This window comes from Amphiprion ocellaris, chromosome 13 (assembly GCF_022539595.1).
Source record: "Amphiprion ocellaris isolate individual 3 ecotype Okinawa chromosome 13, ASM2253959v1, whole genome shotgun sequence".
In the NCBI taxonomy this organism is placed as follows: domain Eukaryota; kingdom Metazoa; phylum Chordata; class Actinopteri; family Pomacentridae; genus Amphiprion; species Amphiprion ocellaris.
Genome location: NC_072778.1, coordinates 34,315,816 through 34,331,219, shown reverse-complemented (window position 1 = coordinate 34,331,219; position 15,404 = coordinate 34,315,816). Strand labels below are relative to the sequence as shown.

Sequence of the window (15,404 nt, the reverse complement as noted above, 5' to 3'; positions counted from 1 at the left end):
ATCATCCGAGAAAAGAGTTGAGATGGAAACTGACTGTATCTAATGGTCATGAGGGGGATGTGGTGGCTTTACCTTTGATATTTACATTTCTTTCTTCTTTCTGGGTCACCTGGGCAGATCCACTGAAGCCTCAGTCTGCTCACTGCTGCTCTCCAAAGCCAAATGAAAGCAGGCAGGACGATTCAAGGAGATATCTGGGGTTTCCTCTGTCTGGAGGGGGAGAGTTTTTGGAGGCAGGGGGGGACAGGAAGGATTTCGCAATCACTCGCCCACTACAAGGATGATTGCGTCACTGCACATACGTCAGAGAGGTTAAAAAAAAAGGAAGTGGGGTATTTAACTCTTACGACGCTGCAAAGAGGCTCAATATAAAAAGTAAGGAAACGTGTCTCATCCAGCTCCGGTCCCCGTGGATCAGCGTCACGACCGCGTGGAGTGTTCAATTTTCCATTCCGAGGGAATCGTGATTCCACCTGACGTCATGCTCTGCTCTGATTGGCTGAGACTCCTTCGGGAAAACGACTCCCACTCATTACAATTAATAATCGAGTGTAATGGAATAATTTAAACTTTCAGCAATTTAATCAAAAAAACGAAAGCTTTTATTTAGCCTCCATTTATAAACTAAATTGGATTAACTTTCAGGTCAAAACTCAAAATTATACATCCTCACAGTGCTCCTGCTAAATCAACCCACCCCCATTTCTTCCACAGAATGGTTTCACCCTCATATCACGCTTGTGTTTGCAGATCTTAGCAGGCGTTTCACATGAAGAATGAGATGATTGGCTTTAAATGTGACAGCTGGTAATGAGCTAATAGCATAATTGGGGCCAGTTATTCCTAAAACTGCAACAAACCGCAGGATGCTGGTTACATTTCTGAATAAAATAGAGTTTTTCAGTGCTGTTTGGGTGGAGAGGAAAGCTGAATTTAGTTATGCAACACATTTTATTCCTAAAGGACGTGCTTCATGCTAAAATAAAGACAATGCAAAAACATATACGTGCATTTATAATATATATGCATGTAAAAATATGCATGTGAGGAGACTATTTTGAAACACATTCAGGCTAATTAAATGGGAAGTAGGAGGAGTTTCCATCTGGTAAGTTAAATCCAAGATGGAGTCCACTGGAAATTGAAAAAAATAATAATATTAGCTTAAAAATCAACAAATGGTAATATATATATATTTGCAATCAGACACCACCAGGATAATGTTTTTGTTGTTTGGTTTTTTTCAACATCACTGTCCTGTGTTGCATTTCTGCGACTACATAACCAGGCTTAATATGGACACATGATGTAACTGCTGCAAGAGAAAGAAAAAGAAATGGGGAAGACGTGACGTGGTGTGGCTCTGCTATAGCTGATTTTCCGAACGTTGTGACATCTGGGGTGATCAATAGTGAAAGGGAGCCAGTGATGGTGGAGGGAGGAGGGAGGAGGGAGGAGGAGGGAGGAGGATGGGAGGGAGGGAGGGAGGGAGGGAGGGGGGACGTGATAGTCTCAGCCGCACTGTGAAGGGGGCCGTCCCTGTTGGTGGAGATCAGCCCGAAGAAGGCCCACCTAGTGATCATTTGAAGATATCTCCCATTTAAAGACGATAGTTTGACTCGACCGCGCTGCTCAACCATAAGGGGACAAGTGGAAGGCTATTTGTAAATAGGTAAGAACACTCCTTTTCCTGTTGCATTCTTTTACTAGTGTTATTTTGCTCAGCTTATAGAGGTCACCACCATTTGAGGACCATGCCCGTGCGCGTCGTCTTTGGCAGGTTTGCGCCGTGCGTAAAATGATGCCAATAAATGCTTTCAGTTTATTATCCGTTTGTTTTGGAGGACGGATAGTGCAACAGTCTGGGAGGGACGTGAACGTGACAACCTGTCGACATCGTAGAAAGGGTGCATGTGTATGAATATCCTGTATATGTGTGGAGGCTGGATGTTGCAGACCTGACCTGCAGCATCCAGGATGTTCCTCTAAACGGTGGATCCGTGTCCAGTGCAAGAAAACCGTCCGGAATCCTGCAGCTCAGCTCATCTGCTCCATCATAATGTCGCCTGTCAGATTATTTCCACATTATTCGACGTTAAAACCGACATCACACTACGTCGTGCCTCCCTTCCCCCAGCAATCCTGAAATAAAATGCCACCTTCTCGTAGTGTGATATTACCGTGCGGTCCCATAATAAAATGCATTTTAAATAAGAGGCCTGGCGCAGCCCTGTCATCTCTCTGCCACTGAGAGTAGCATTACAGACGAGCAATAATTAATGAGCGTCACCACAATTAACCATTTCATTGATATTTTTTTTAAGCTGTTGAATATTTAATGCATTGACGAGGATGTGAAAATGGGGCTGAATGCATGAGTGAACAGGTTTTTACTACAGAGCTGCAGCTGGCCCGATCTGCCACAGGAGGCGGCCCTGCCTTCTTTTAACATATGCTCTTATGTCAGAAATCCATAAAGCTGAATTAAAAATACATAGGAATAACACGATTGCACGTCCTCAATCATTGGTGCTATTAAATGTCAAAGTGGAAACTGCAGGACAGCAGTGATGGTCACTGAAAGCTCCTATGGTCCATCTCTCCACAGTAGCTCGGCCAAGATGGATGTGTTTATGAAGGGTTTGTCTAAAGCGAAAGAAGGGATGGCTGTGGCCGCAGAGAAGACCAAGGAAGGAGTTGCAGTTGCGGCTGAAAAGACTAAAGAAGGAGTCATGTTTGTAGGTAAGATCATCCCAGAATCTCTGTAGCATGCAAATCATACACAGGCCCCCAAAAAGCATATTAGGATTCAGCTCATGCAGCCTCCTAAAACAAATGGTTAAATTATACAGAGACTTCCAACCAGCAGGCGGCTGGATGCATTTTTTTCACCATCATCTTACAGTTAGAGGATAATATTACACTTATTTACAGGACTCATTGCATGGTATAAGTTAAGATGACTGATATTTCCTAGTATAGGGGACCGTAAAGTGCAACTGAGTGTTCTCCTTTGATAAATTCAATGCAGTTCATAATAGCAATAAGATGAATCAGCCCACCTGTCAGCTGATCAATATCTTTGCTTTAGTTATGCAAGGCTGATGCAGTAAATCAGTGCGTGTTTCTATAGCATATCAAAATCAGTGCCACAGCATGAGCTCTAGGTTTCTGTAGAATAGCAGTAATGGTGACGTAGGTGACGAGGAAGCTGAACGTCCTTGTGGCCTCTTGCTTGACTTGACCGGGCTACAGGCAGGAGATGGAGGCAGGGGTGGGGGTGGGGCAGCAGGATGGTGGGAGCAGCTCCTGCCACATGTCCCTGCATTGGACAGCAGCAGATTGTAGAGGAGTCTCAGCCTGCAGTCACCTCCTGGAGACAAACAGGCTGAAGGCCTCAGTTTTTGTCCTTTTTAAAGTGCAGGCTAACTGGTAGAGGGCGTCCCACAGATATCTGATACCAATTAGATCCTCTGTCCCCTTATTTCAAGCGCAGAAGCCAGACACACACCTAAGCATATTATCCCAAGCCATATTACTTGCTTAAGATCATTATTAAAGTCAACAAGTACATGTGAGCTGCAGCTACAAAGCCGGAAAAGGAAGTAACAGGCAGCTTACGAAGGGAACAGAAACTGCTAAAATATTTTCTGAATCTCTTATCTTATCTTGTCTTTTCTCAAGGCAGTTCCATGCATAATTCCATTGTCTGTTACTATGCCATAATTCAAGACTGTTCTTTAGCCGTTTAAAGTCATTCTGAAGTAATTAGCTTTAAACATTTTCCAACTAATTTATTTTTTTAATGACAAAAGGGATATTATACATATTTTAGACAACCTTACTTCAGTTGTAAAGCTCTGGTTTCTTAGACTGCAACTCACAACTCGCAGTTATTCACATTATCTCTTAATATCAATGTATTTGTTGACTATTTTTCAGTCCATAAAATAAAAAAGGCTTGTGACAGATTCCTGTAGTTTTTGGTGATGTCTTCAGTTTGCCTGTTTTGTTTAGTCAACAGTCCAAAACCCAAAGATTCACTGTGTACAGTTACATAAGAGAAGAAAACCAGCAACTCTGCACGATTGCCAGGACAGAAATAGGCAATGTTTAGCATTTGGGCATGAAAAATGACTCACACTGTTAATCATTGTGAAAAGAGTTGCAGATAATTTTCTGTTAATCAAAAAATGGATTAATCAGCTCAGTGTTTCAGCTCTGAATATGTTATCACTACATATCTACGCTGACTAATATCTCCATGTTGTGTATGATAAACAGTTACATACTGGTCAGGGGTCAGTGTGACTCAGGGGACTAAGAGCAGACCTGCCAGGGATTTATTTTGTCAGTTGTTGAGCTGCTGTCAGAGATCCAAATTTCCAGTGACACTCCTGCTGGTTGTTCTACAGTCACCAGCTCCAACCACTGATGCTGCGCTTTGGGTGCGTTCTAGAGACCTTCAGTATTTCAGCAGAAGTTGTCAGGCACGTTCCGGTCGAATCTCATTACTCAACACTTTCAGCACAGTGTCCCTGTCAGTCATCAGAAGCACAAACATGTCAGGCGGTAGTCAAAACATGTGCATTTTCATCATGTCCATGTTGCACAAGCAGGGAAAGGATCATTACTGTGGCATTTCTGTGCCTTTCGCATGCTGCTTCCTGAGCATCGCGGTGCCCTAGAAAGCGTTCTATGATGCGCTCGAAGGCTCCTCTTGGAGGAGGGGTGAGAGTGATCTGATAGGTCTGTGGCCCACCTTTTGACAGCAGCTGCTGCAGACCACCCACCCAGCTGAGCAGAGCAGACAGTAAAGCATGGAGAGGCATAAATGAGAAAACTGCTGCACAAGATGCGATTTAATGTCACAGCTAATGTCTGTTTACCTCATTAGAACATAATGGAAGATTTATCCAGCACTGCTTTTACAGAAATATTCTTACTTTTGTGAATATGTGCAGTCACAACACATCAGTCTTACTTTATGGCAGCTCCTTTCTACAGTTATAGCTGTTAGCCACATTTGCTAAGCAGTAGCTGCAGCCTGAAGTTGAATTACAGCATTAAAATAATCTTTATCATCTGTTTCCATTTTTGCACTACCGTGATGCTAATTTCTATTATTAGTGCTTAGGGGACAGTTATAGGAAGAATTTGCAAGTGAAATTAACTTATGTTTACATTTAGGTACACTGCTGCTCTGTGTTCTCATTTTAAAGTCAATAATAGTTAAAATGATAAAGAACAGGTGGAAACAAGTGCAAGAGTCATTCATTTTAAGATTTTTTTTTTCTTGTAGAAGAGTATACCTTTAGTTTGTTCCTTTTTCGTAACACAATTTCACCTAAACAAACCCAAAAATAGATAGCATTCAGTCCAAGGTTGTTTTGGAGAATTCTGAGCTTAAAAATATCAAATTTAATTTCAAAATATTCATATTTTTAATGACATGTAGCTTTTCAAACCACCGCTGTTGTCCATTTGTGTTTCTGTAGACATTGTGCAGTAGCTGCACTTCAGCAAAACTGAAATGGACGCATCCTTTAGACGTATGTTTTTGCTTTGAGGCCTGCCTTTTGTTGAGACAGTTCTGTGCTTCATCCTTATTTCGTCTGTGCTCAGTTTGCTTTTAAGGGCCCTCAGGGACCAATAAGGCTGAGTAAAAGAGAGCATGACAGGGCCTGAGCGATCAGAACCAGTGGACTCACAGTGAGTTGACCAGACAGTGTAGTGGAGTACAGTGTAAATGGATGAGGTCTGCCAGTGGTGAGAGAATTGAACAATGTTTTGGTTGGGGTTTAAACCATCTATAAAGTTTAATAACTCAATAAAAATACCAGGAAATCCCACATGTAGAAGCTATCATTTTTCTCCAGTATCTCAGGTAAACAGTGAGTAATGAACAAAAGTGATATTCCTCTATTCATCTGAAAACCAATTGTTATTTAGAGACAAAATTGTTCTAAAAGGCTGAATTGCTGTGGTCTTTTGTCATGCTGACATATTGTATTGTAGCAACAGTGTGTTAAACGTTGTGGTATCAGGTTTGGAAGAGTTAAAAAGTTACTCAGAAATGGTTCATTCTAACAAATTACAAGGAAACCTGATTTAGACAGCAAAACCTTTTGTCCATTTCACAAAACAATACATGCTATTAGTTCTTCAGTCATTCGTTTTGGGACAGTGTAAAGTTCCAGTATCTAAACACAAAGAGAAAAAACTGTGTCAAATGATTCATGACTTGCAAGAGATCCTCCATCTTTTCTAAATTATCTCCTCTTTTCTTAACCCAGGTAACAAGGCCAAAGACAGTGTGGGCACAGGTGAGTTTTCCAAATCCCAACATCATTATTATTGCAGTAAGAAGCTTAGTTTCATCACAGTGGCAAGACATGACTCCAAACCAGATAATGTCAAATTCATTAAGGCAGCAGGGAGGGTGTGTGTGGGGTTATGTGTAAGTGGCCATTATGTACAATAATCAATTGGTGAAACAAAAGAGGAGTTGGATCACGTGCTTGCTTTTAATCTGTCTGCACGATCTGTGGAGATAATATTACATCTATATGTGTGTGTGTGTCTGCAGTGGCTGAGAAAACCACTGGAGCCGTCGGAAACATCGTCGCTGCCACCGGCCTGGTGAAGAAAGACGAGTTCCCAGCTGACATGAACGTATGTGCTGCACACACGGCTTTGTTTTCTGCATTCACCAGACAGAAGAGTGGGGCAGCGTGTTTACACAAATACAGACACAGAGTCCTTTAACTGTGAAATCTTATTAGGGATTTGGTGACTGACATGTTGCAAATTTGCTGTCCTGAAAAACACAGGCTGTGTTTTTTTCTTTTTTTTCAGTTTACCACCTGCAGCATATGTTAGTGTCAGGAAACTGTTTCATTAATTAGCTAGAACTTACTTAGATGTTGTAATTTTGCAGATGAACCAAGAGTGGTTTTATAGCTTTCCCGAACAATGATCTTCTGAAATAATCACATTTAATAGAAATGCAAACTGTGAATGTAGATTTCTGGGGTTCTGGAGATTCATCCCCCTCAAGTATTTAAAATATGCGCATTTATCCCACCAAAAAAAAGAAGCAGATTGAAAAAAGTGATATTATGTTGCTCAGATGCAGCAATGCCTCCAACTGGAGTGTCTGTTTTTTCTCCCAAAATATGAATTATGAGCTCATATAACCGCTGAATCTTTCATGGCAAATGTAATTGTCCTTGCCACACACACACACACACACACACACACACACACACACACAGACACACACACAGTGTTGTGATTTCCTCTGGTGTTGTGCACACAGGCAGGTTGATAACTGTGGAGAAGCCTGAAGGGAAAATGAGGAGGAGGTCTGACAGGCATTTTTTTTTCTCCAAAAGTCTCAAAACCAATAAGGTGTGAGCAAGCAGGTAATGTTTTCTTGAGTTTACTTTGAGAAGTGTTGCTTTTGTTTTCCCAGAATTCTTTAGAAGTTAAGAAAGTCTCTTAGTAGATTAGATCGATGTTTTAATCAGTTGTAGCCAAAATATGTTGGACTCGTGTTTTCGTGATATGTGCCTATCAGCTATGTTATTCCTAGAAATCAGTCGAAAACATAGATATGACAGATATGTGTCATTTTGTTTCAAATGTGCAGAAAGATTTGAATGTTGCTGAAAACACATAGCAGCTATTAAACTCCACATGTTAACAAATTCAATAAAATGTTATAATTTATCATTAGCATGAATGGATACCACATGCACATTTGAAGAGAGGACTTTCCCAAACAAAAGACAAAAGCAGGACAGAAGAATAAATATGTGTGTTGACTAAAGGAGGATCAATATTTGAAAGCAATACAGAGTGCCTGAGAGCATTACTGCGATATATTCCATCATACTTTGAACTATCACCTGGTGCCTGTAATTTGCTGGTTACCATCTCATACATAAAGGCACCTGCATCATAAATGAATGCAGAAAAGGCACAAATTGATGCATAAAAATGTATCAGAACGCGGAAATTAGGTGTTTAATGCTCAAAATGTGACACTGAATGTGCCATCTCAGTATCCAAACTGAACAGATATCAATACAGCTTCAGAAAGTTTCGAAAACCATTTACCTTTAACACTTCTAGTAGGAAAAAGGATCTTAATAGGGGTTTCTCTGCAATTTAAATATGCTTTTTCAAACACAGACTTTAAAGAGAACAGTTGAATCACAGCAGCAAAAGCAAGAATATCCCAACTTGAGCTACTCTGGTGTCAAGCTTCAAAAAAGCAGGAGCCTACATTTCCAATGATGCCAAATAATCTTTTTTTCTTCAAACTTTGCTTTGTAACACAGGTTTTCTGTAGAAAATCTAAGTCTCAAGCACAAGCTGAGGCAATCCCGAAGTCTTTGTCAGGGTTATTTTAGAAAAAAAGATTGAAATCCTCTTCCAGAAGATATTATATCATATTGCACAGGCTGAGTAGGACGTAAATGTCGTGTTAAAACTGCGCTCTGCATTAACGTAAAGAAATGATTACAAAAAATTACCCAGTACGTGCTTGTTAGAGACATATCAACTCCTTGTTATTCCAATTTGGGCATATTTGTGTTTGCATGTGTACCTGAGAACAAATAGAAAAGAAAAGCAAATCTCTGTTCCAAATCCAAGGCTCACTTACAGTTGGCAGCTCGCTCTAAGTTGTGTTGATTAAAGCCTGGACAGGATGGTGGCTGTAGCAGAGCCAGATTCAGACAGCACAGCTAAATCTGATGAATCTGCATGTCACCGCAAAAGAGAATTACTAGTCTGCGTTTTGTCTTTTTTATTCCTCTGCTGTCAGTACACACACTCAATATACTACATTTCTCTTGCTTAACAAATAGTTCTTTCACATTAAATGAAAATAAATTTAGGCCTTGTTTCGCACTCACTTTATTGGAGGAAGCTGGAGGTATTCTGAGGATGAACGCAGTCTGCAGAGCTGCATTCATTCTGTTATAAGGCTTCAGCTGTTCAGGTAAACATCTCTCAGAGGGAGTATCAGCTCTCTAAAACACACAACCTTTCCATTCATGTGTCCCTCGGTGACCTTAATGTCACCGCTGTCTGACATTGCAATGTGATGCTGAGGATGGCAGTAGCAGTGTGGGACAGATTTGGCTGCTCACAGCAACAGGGTAGAATCAACTTAACCCTTTAAGGTTCTGTTCAGCCATTTGGTAGAGCACATTTTGACTCACTATATCTTATTGAAAAATATGTTTTACTTAATTCCACCTGTTTCAGCCATCTCTGCCACTCAGTTGAGGTACATTATACTAAAAAAAAGTCCAGTAGATGTCACTGTATTTGAAATAGCATGCAGAGCAAGTTAGTCTGCTCACAGGAAGTTAGCACGAGCAAAATCACTCCTCACATGAGGCCTCTGTTTGCTGTGATTTTCAAAGGTAAAGTAATACTTTTGACATATTATTGTGCCTAAGGAGTTGCTGAACACAACTGTGTCATTTTAAATGTAAAAAAAAAGATTTAAAAGGGTCAAATCATTTTTCTCAACTGTTTGGTAGAGGTCAGTATTTTAAAAACCACTGGGTCTCTTTATAAAAAAAACATTGATTGTTGTTATTAGTGCCCCAAAAAGATAAGAAATATAAAGAAATAATTTTTTCATTGCCTTTTTCTTGGTGAGGATGTTAAAGGGTCAAAGCCAAGTTTTGAAATTTGACTGACACACATTTTCTGAACAGCCTGTTTTTCTCCTGTGTTCTTTACCTTTAATGACCGGGTGACGCTCTGTCAGCTCGCTGGCATTTGGTCTGTAACTGTCAGTGAAAGAGTGAGGTCCTCATCCAGTCCTGAGCCTTCATCCCTCAGAGTTGGACCCCCTCCACTGACTCACTAATCTAGTAAATCTGACAGCCTGCTCTAATAGGCTTCTCCAAGGCACTATCTCAGTGATGAAACTCCTCATTGCAACACCCTGACAACAGACTGCTAAACTGTTGACACTGTTATCAAATGTGCACAGCTATTCCTTGGTCCAGTTTTAGCTTTGTTGGGCTTTACATCTCCTCTAACCTGTGGATTTATTAGGGGAACCAATGTAAGAAAATAGCCAATATTTTCCACTATAAGATTTCACTTACACGCCCATTCGTACGGCAAATTATAGAACTCAGAAACTTAATTCAAAACATTGTTTCAGACACAGTCTGAACAAAAGTCTTTGCTTTTGTCTCAGCTGAATTCAAATGTGTGACCAATTGGACGCACAGTTTATCTTTCCCCTGTGCTGTAATCACATAAACAGTCTTTTTCGTGTTCACTTTTTCCCAGGCAATGATCCATCTGATTAGGTGTGTCTTCCCATTGTGCAGCCTCTAAGACCATGCTAATCGTGTTGGTGGGCTTACAGCAATAACAGTAGCTTGATGCAGCACACAGGATTATGGTCTGTTCTTCTCTGACCTAATTGACTTGATTAGTGCTGGGTTTAAAAATAAATGTGTGGTGACCCACTAGCTTTGTTGTCAGGGCTCGTAGCGGCAGGTGCAGCAGTGATGGAGAGCTGTCTGCTTAACAACGCCCTCAGAAGGAGACGCTTTATGATCACTTTTACTGTATTACAGTGTCAAGATATTAAGTTATTAGATTTTCAGGGTTAGTTCAGTTATTAAAGGATAAATCTGACATATTTACATATATATTTTTATTGACAAGATGAGATAAGTTAAAAAATTCTTGGATAATAACACGACCTGGCAATTCTTGGATAAATTACGAGTGTGGTTTTAGTTGCTTGTAGTACTTATACAGTTCAACGTGTGTCCAGGAGGAAGCTGGTGTCAAACTTGCAACCTTCTGATAAAAGGATAATCCCTCTAACAACTGAGCTGCAACCACGTCACAGACAAAGAGATAAATGCAAATACCAAAACCCACAATGCAAGTACTTCCTGTGTATCTGAAGCCTGGCAGAGCTTCGTCTTCTGTGCCATAGAGCTTCATTTTTGTCCAAGAAGCAGTAAAAACACATCAGTGATTTACTGCTGTAAACGCTCTCTAGACTATCAAATGTGTTTCAGTTCACAGCTGAAAACAGCACCAACAAACACCAGCTGTTTTAAGTAGTTATTGATCGATTTTTGAAAGTGGAACTCATTTTTAAGGAAGGAGAAAGAGCCAGCGAGCTTCGGGCACCGTGCCACAAACTGAGCAGGTGTGAGATATGCTGACAGATTAATGCGTTGTTGGTTTTGGACTTTTCCAGCCTCGGTTTGTGCCAGCCTTATCATTACAATCAAGTCACAGCATAGAGTCTATAGCATAGATTTTCTAACCAGTAACTTTGCTGCAATCGATGAACAAGACTAAGAATCTGCAGCTTTTTGCACACATTTTGAAGTAAATGCTACCAATAGTATATATATTGGCATTCTCACAGTCACAATACTAATACAACAATCAAATCACTTACTTTTTCTTTTTACTTTCAGTGCAACTGCCCTTACAAAGTACGTACTGTTTCATGCAGTATGCACACAATTAGGACATAATAGTTCATCATAACTTTACACCTTCTGTCACAGTCTGTGGTGCAAAATGTGCTGTCGTCTGTCTGTGCTCTCTCTGCATCCCAAGCCTGTTTATACTCGTGCAACACGACGTAGGATGCGTTCCAGTACCCATACTACCATGCATATTGCCCAGAAAAGCATGCTGGCTTTCAAACCGCAATGCCAGCATGCTTTTCTGGGCATTTTGACCCACAACACTCTGTGCAGTGGATGATACGTCACAGTTTAATGCAAGTATAAACAAACTTCATCAGTCAAGAGTGCACAGACAGATGACAGCTCGTTTCACACTGCAGACTGTAACAGATATATAAGCAAAACTGTCAAAACTTAAGGCATAATATTGTGATGAAATAGCATGTCAGAACTGTATACGTATTGCATGCAAACTGAAAAAAAGTGATATGGAATGCAGCTGCAATGTTCACCATGCTCGTCATCTTTGCTTAGCATGTTGGTCTATACAGTTTGGCACTAAGCACAAACGGCTGGTCAGAATGTTATTGATTTTTCAGGTATTTCATCACTAGCCAGAGTATTGCACAAACTGAAATGTTGACCCAATTCTGGCACTAAAGAAAGAATCAGGGAGTAACCAGAGCTCTGGCAAGGCATCGTGTGGGTGACAAAAAGGTCTGCACAAAATGTCATCACGGTCTGTCCTGGAAGTCAGCCAGTCAAAATGAAATAAATGATTTTATTTTTTGTGATTTGATATATTCAAGAATAATTATACCATGATATTTGAACACATTGTGCAAAAAGACCCCAAGCTTATTTCTGGGGATAGAAAAATCAGAATTTTAGAAACGGGTTAAAAAATTGCTGTGTATATGAGTAATTGCTTCTGTTTCTGTGAATCTTTCTTCACCTCTCTGTCTCACTCTCTTTGCAGCCTGAGGAGTATGGGCAGGAGGCCATGGAGGGCCAGGGAGAGGCGATGCTGGAGCCAGAAGGGGAGACATATGATGAGTCCCAGCAGGTAACCGGCCTCCACCACACAAAGCGCATACATGACTCTGAAGTGTCGCATCGCTCAGCGTTTAAGTGGAGCCAAATGATTTTATTATAGAGAGCTTTTTGTGTATTACATGAAAGCCTGTAAGAAAAACCTCTAAAGTGGTGGACTGCAGGCAGGGATGAGTCCATTCACTTACAGTAGATGGATGCTCGCAGTGTTCGCGAGCTCCGCATGGTTACACATTTTAGCTGTATTGCATTTCAATAGCGCTCCACACTTGCCCTCCATTTGTGTCCCACACAAACACTACGGCGCATGCTGAGGTAATTCTTCCTTTCTATGGAAATGAAAACAGAGGGCTTAACAAGCCAATTGCCTCAGAGTACAGTGAATATAGCACCACCTACCTACACTGAGTGCTGGGTGTGTGTCGGTGTGTGTGTGCACGGAGGAAGGATGTGAGTCTGACACAGATGGTTATTTTTGGATTTTGGCTGTCAGGGGCGAGACGAACTGCAGAACCGATGGCTTTGAAAACACATTTTAAATAGCTGTCATAGTATATAAAAATACCACACAGTGCACATAATACTGAAAGTATAGCTTCACTTGTATGTGTCTTAATTTAAAGCATGTTTTTAGCCACAAAAGCTGTGATATTCTCAATGAATATTCAAATAGTCTGAATCAGCTTCAGCTGGAAGAAGATTTAATTTGAGATATTGCATGATCTCTAATAGTGTTCGATTTATTCAGTGCATTTGCTTGGATTTTCTTTTAATTCCTGCTTACAGCTTCCATCTGTGGATTATTGCAATAATCAGTGAAAGGAATAAAACTGAGATTTTCCCAGAGATCCATATTTAAAGTGAATTTCTCAGTGGCAGTAGCCTATATCATCCTCGTCCTCCTCCACCTCTTTCCTCCATCTCTCTCCTCCTCCTCTACATCTCTCTCCCCTCCCCCATCCCTGCTACACCAGCGATGTGCAAGCTCTGTCTGAATGGGTGTGGTGATGACGCTTTCCGCCTCCGTGCATTGTGGGTAATGTCAGGGTCTCCCTGCATTGCTGTAAATATGGAGTCTGAGTGTTGCAGACTGAACTTCTCAGGGAGGAACAGGACGTGAAAACCCATTTCGTCCACTTTCACACTTGGTTTTGTGAATACTTTAGATGAGTTAAGGCTAGCAGAGGCCTGTGCTATTTTTTCACCACCCTGCGCATGGTGGAGGCAGAGTTGCAAGGATGTGGGGAATGTGCTCACGACTCGTCCTTGAAGCTGGTGCAGGCTTGTGCTGCCCTCTGCAGGCTGGAGAGACACACTGAAGCAGCAGAGGAGCCCAGCTGTGATGTAGTGACATCATTACCTTCAGCTGAGTGCTATCATGTCCCACCATAAGCTCTCTGTCATATATTCTTCTTAAACGGATTAAAGCTGAATTTAAAACGATTAACTTTTAATTACAGCCTTTCTGTTCAACTTAACCTGCACCTTCTCTGTGCCGCAACTTCGAGCTGCCTGCCTCTCAAAACCTGTTCTTGTTTTCCCAGGAGAGCCAGGACTACGAGCCAGAAGCGTAAAAGCATCAGTCCGAGACACCATCCAACCAGCAGCACAATACTATTTCTAATAATAAAAAGGACAAATGCTGAAAGTATTACAATTATATCCCCGTTGCAAAAAACAACAAAAAGACAAGCATTCCCACTGAAAAATGTTCTTCCTTCAAGACAAATCTTTTATTATTATATATTGTAAATGTCATGTTATTAATGTAATGTGTTGGGTGTAGGTATTTACTGAGATGTAGGATTTGTCCTCTCAGTCTCATTTCCTTGATTCCCTCCCAACGAAATGAGACGAGTCAGGGCTTGTGACTTTGTACTTGTGTGTATCTGTATTTAGAAATGTGCAATAGATGTTCATCATCTTCCAATGAGACATTGGGAGTGGAAAAAATAAATATGACCGGTTGCAAGCAGATATGAATACAATAATATCCTCTTAAGTGTCGACAATGCCTGTTTGTGGGTTTTTTCTTTTTGCATTTCTTTGGAAATTGATTTGAAAGTTTTTTGAAGTAAGAGTTTTTTACATTGTATCTTTATAGTTGCTTGTGAAATCATTCCAGTAAACTATCTGTTAGAAACGGACAGTATACATGTTTGTGTGTGCGTGTGTTTGTGTGTACTGAAGATTTTAACAAGTTAAAGTCAATATATTATGTCTTGGAATCATAATTGTCATATCAATATGTGCTTTAAATTGCAGGACTTGTCAATATAAAGGTTTATGTGTTAAGCCAGACATACAAATCCTCTGTAAATAAAAAGTAAAAAAATAAAACCATTTGTTAGTGTTGTTTGATAATGTCCAAGCTCACTTTTGTGACTACTTCCCTGTCTTTTTCTGCATGTTAGCCTAAACGAGAATCTATTATGCATCATCCTCGTGTGTTTATCTCTTTGCTCACTCCTGTCTGGCAGTTTGATTATGGGATGTGTAAAATCTGCTGAGCATGCTCTGGCTCTTGGCGGGAATTTGCCATATTTAGGATGCCAGTCGGATCAGGCCTCTTTGGGTGGGTTTTGTTTTGATTAATCCGGCTGGAACGTGCAGCCTCGGTGGTGTCGGGCTCAAACAGAGGGTATTAAACAGCCATTCCCGCCGCTGTCGGGTCAGACGGATGTGTTGAAGCTGCAGAGACAAAGACCGAAGCCATGGCATCGTTCAAGAAGTCCGTCGAGGGCCTGAAAGGCACCAGCCACGCAGCTGCTAAAGGCGTCACAGACACTGCAGGTACAGATATAAAGCTATAAGATGACACAGCCAATGTAGCACCTGGCAGTCAGAGAAAAACTTTTAGAA

At 40.9% G+C, this 15,404-nt stretch overlaps 1 protein-coding gene across 2 annotated transcripts; it reads left to right on the top strand.

Moving 5' to 3' along the window:
- The first annotated feature begins 1,510 nt into the window (after nucleotides 1-1,510).
- Nucleotides 1,511-14,906, top strand: sncb (synuclein, beta). Of its 2 annotated transcripts, none has more exons than XM_023288738.3 (6): nucleotides 1,511-1,672; nucleotides 2,609-2,742; nucleotides 6,297-6,326; nucleotides 6,590-6,675; nucleotides 12,469-12,555; nucleotides 14,087-14,906. In XM_023288738.3, the coding sequence occupies exons 2-6, from the start codon at nucleotides 2,622-2,624 to the stop codon at nucleotides 14,114-14,116; spliced, it is 354 nt and encodes a 117-aa protein (XP_023144506.1). In that variant the 5' UTR covers nucleotides 1,511-1,672; nucleotides 2,609-2,621; the 3' UTR covers nucleotides 14,117-14,906. The 2 variants fall into 2 exon arrangements, with proteins under 2 accessions (XP_023144506.1, XP_023144514.1); XM_023288746.3 differs by having other exon boundaries at nucleotides 1,521-1,672; nucleotides 2,612-2,742.
- The last annotated feature ends 498 nt before the right edge of the window (nucleotides 14,907-15,404 follow it).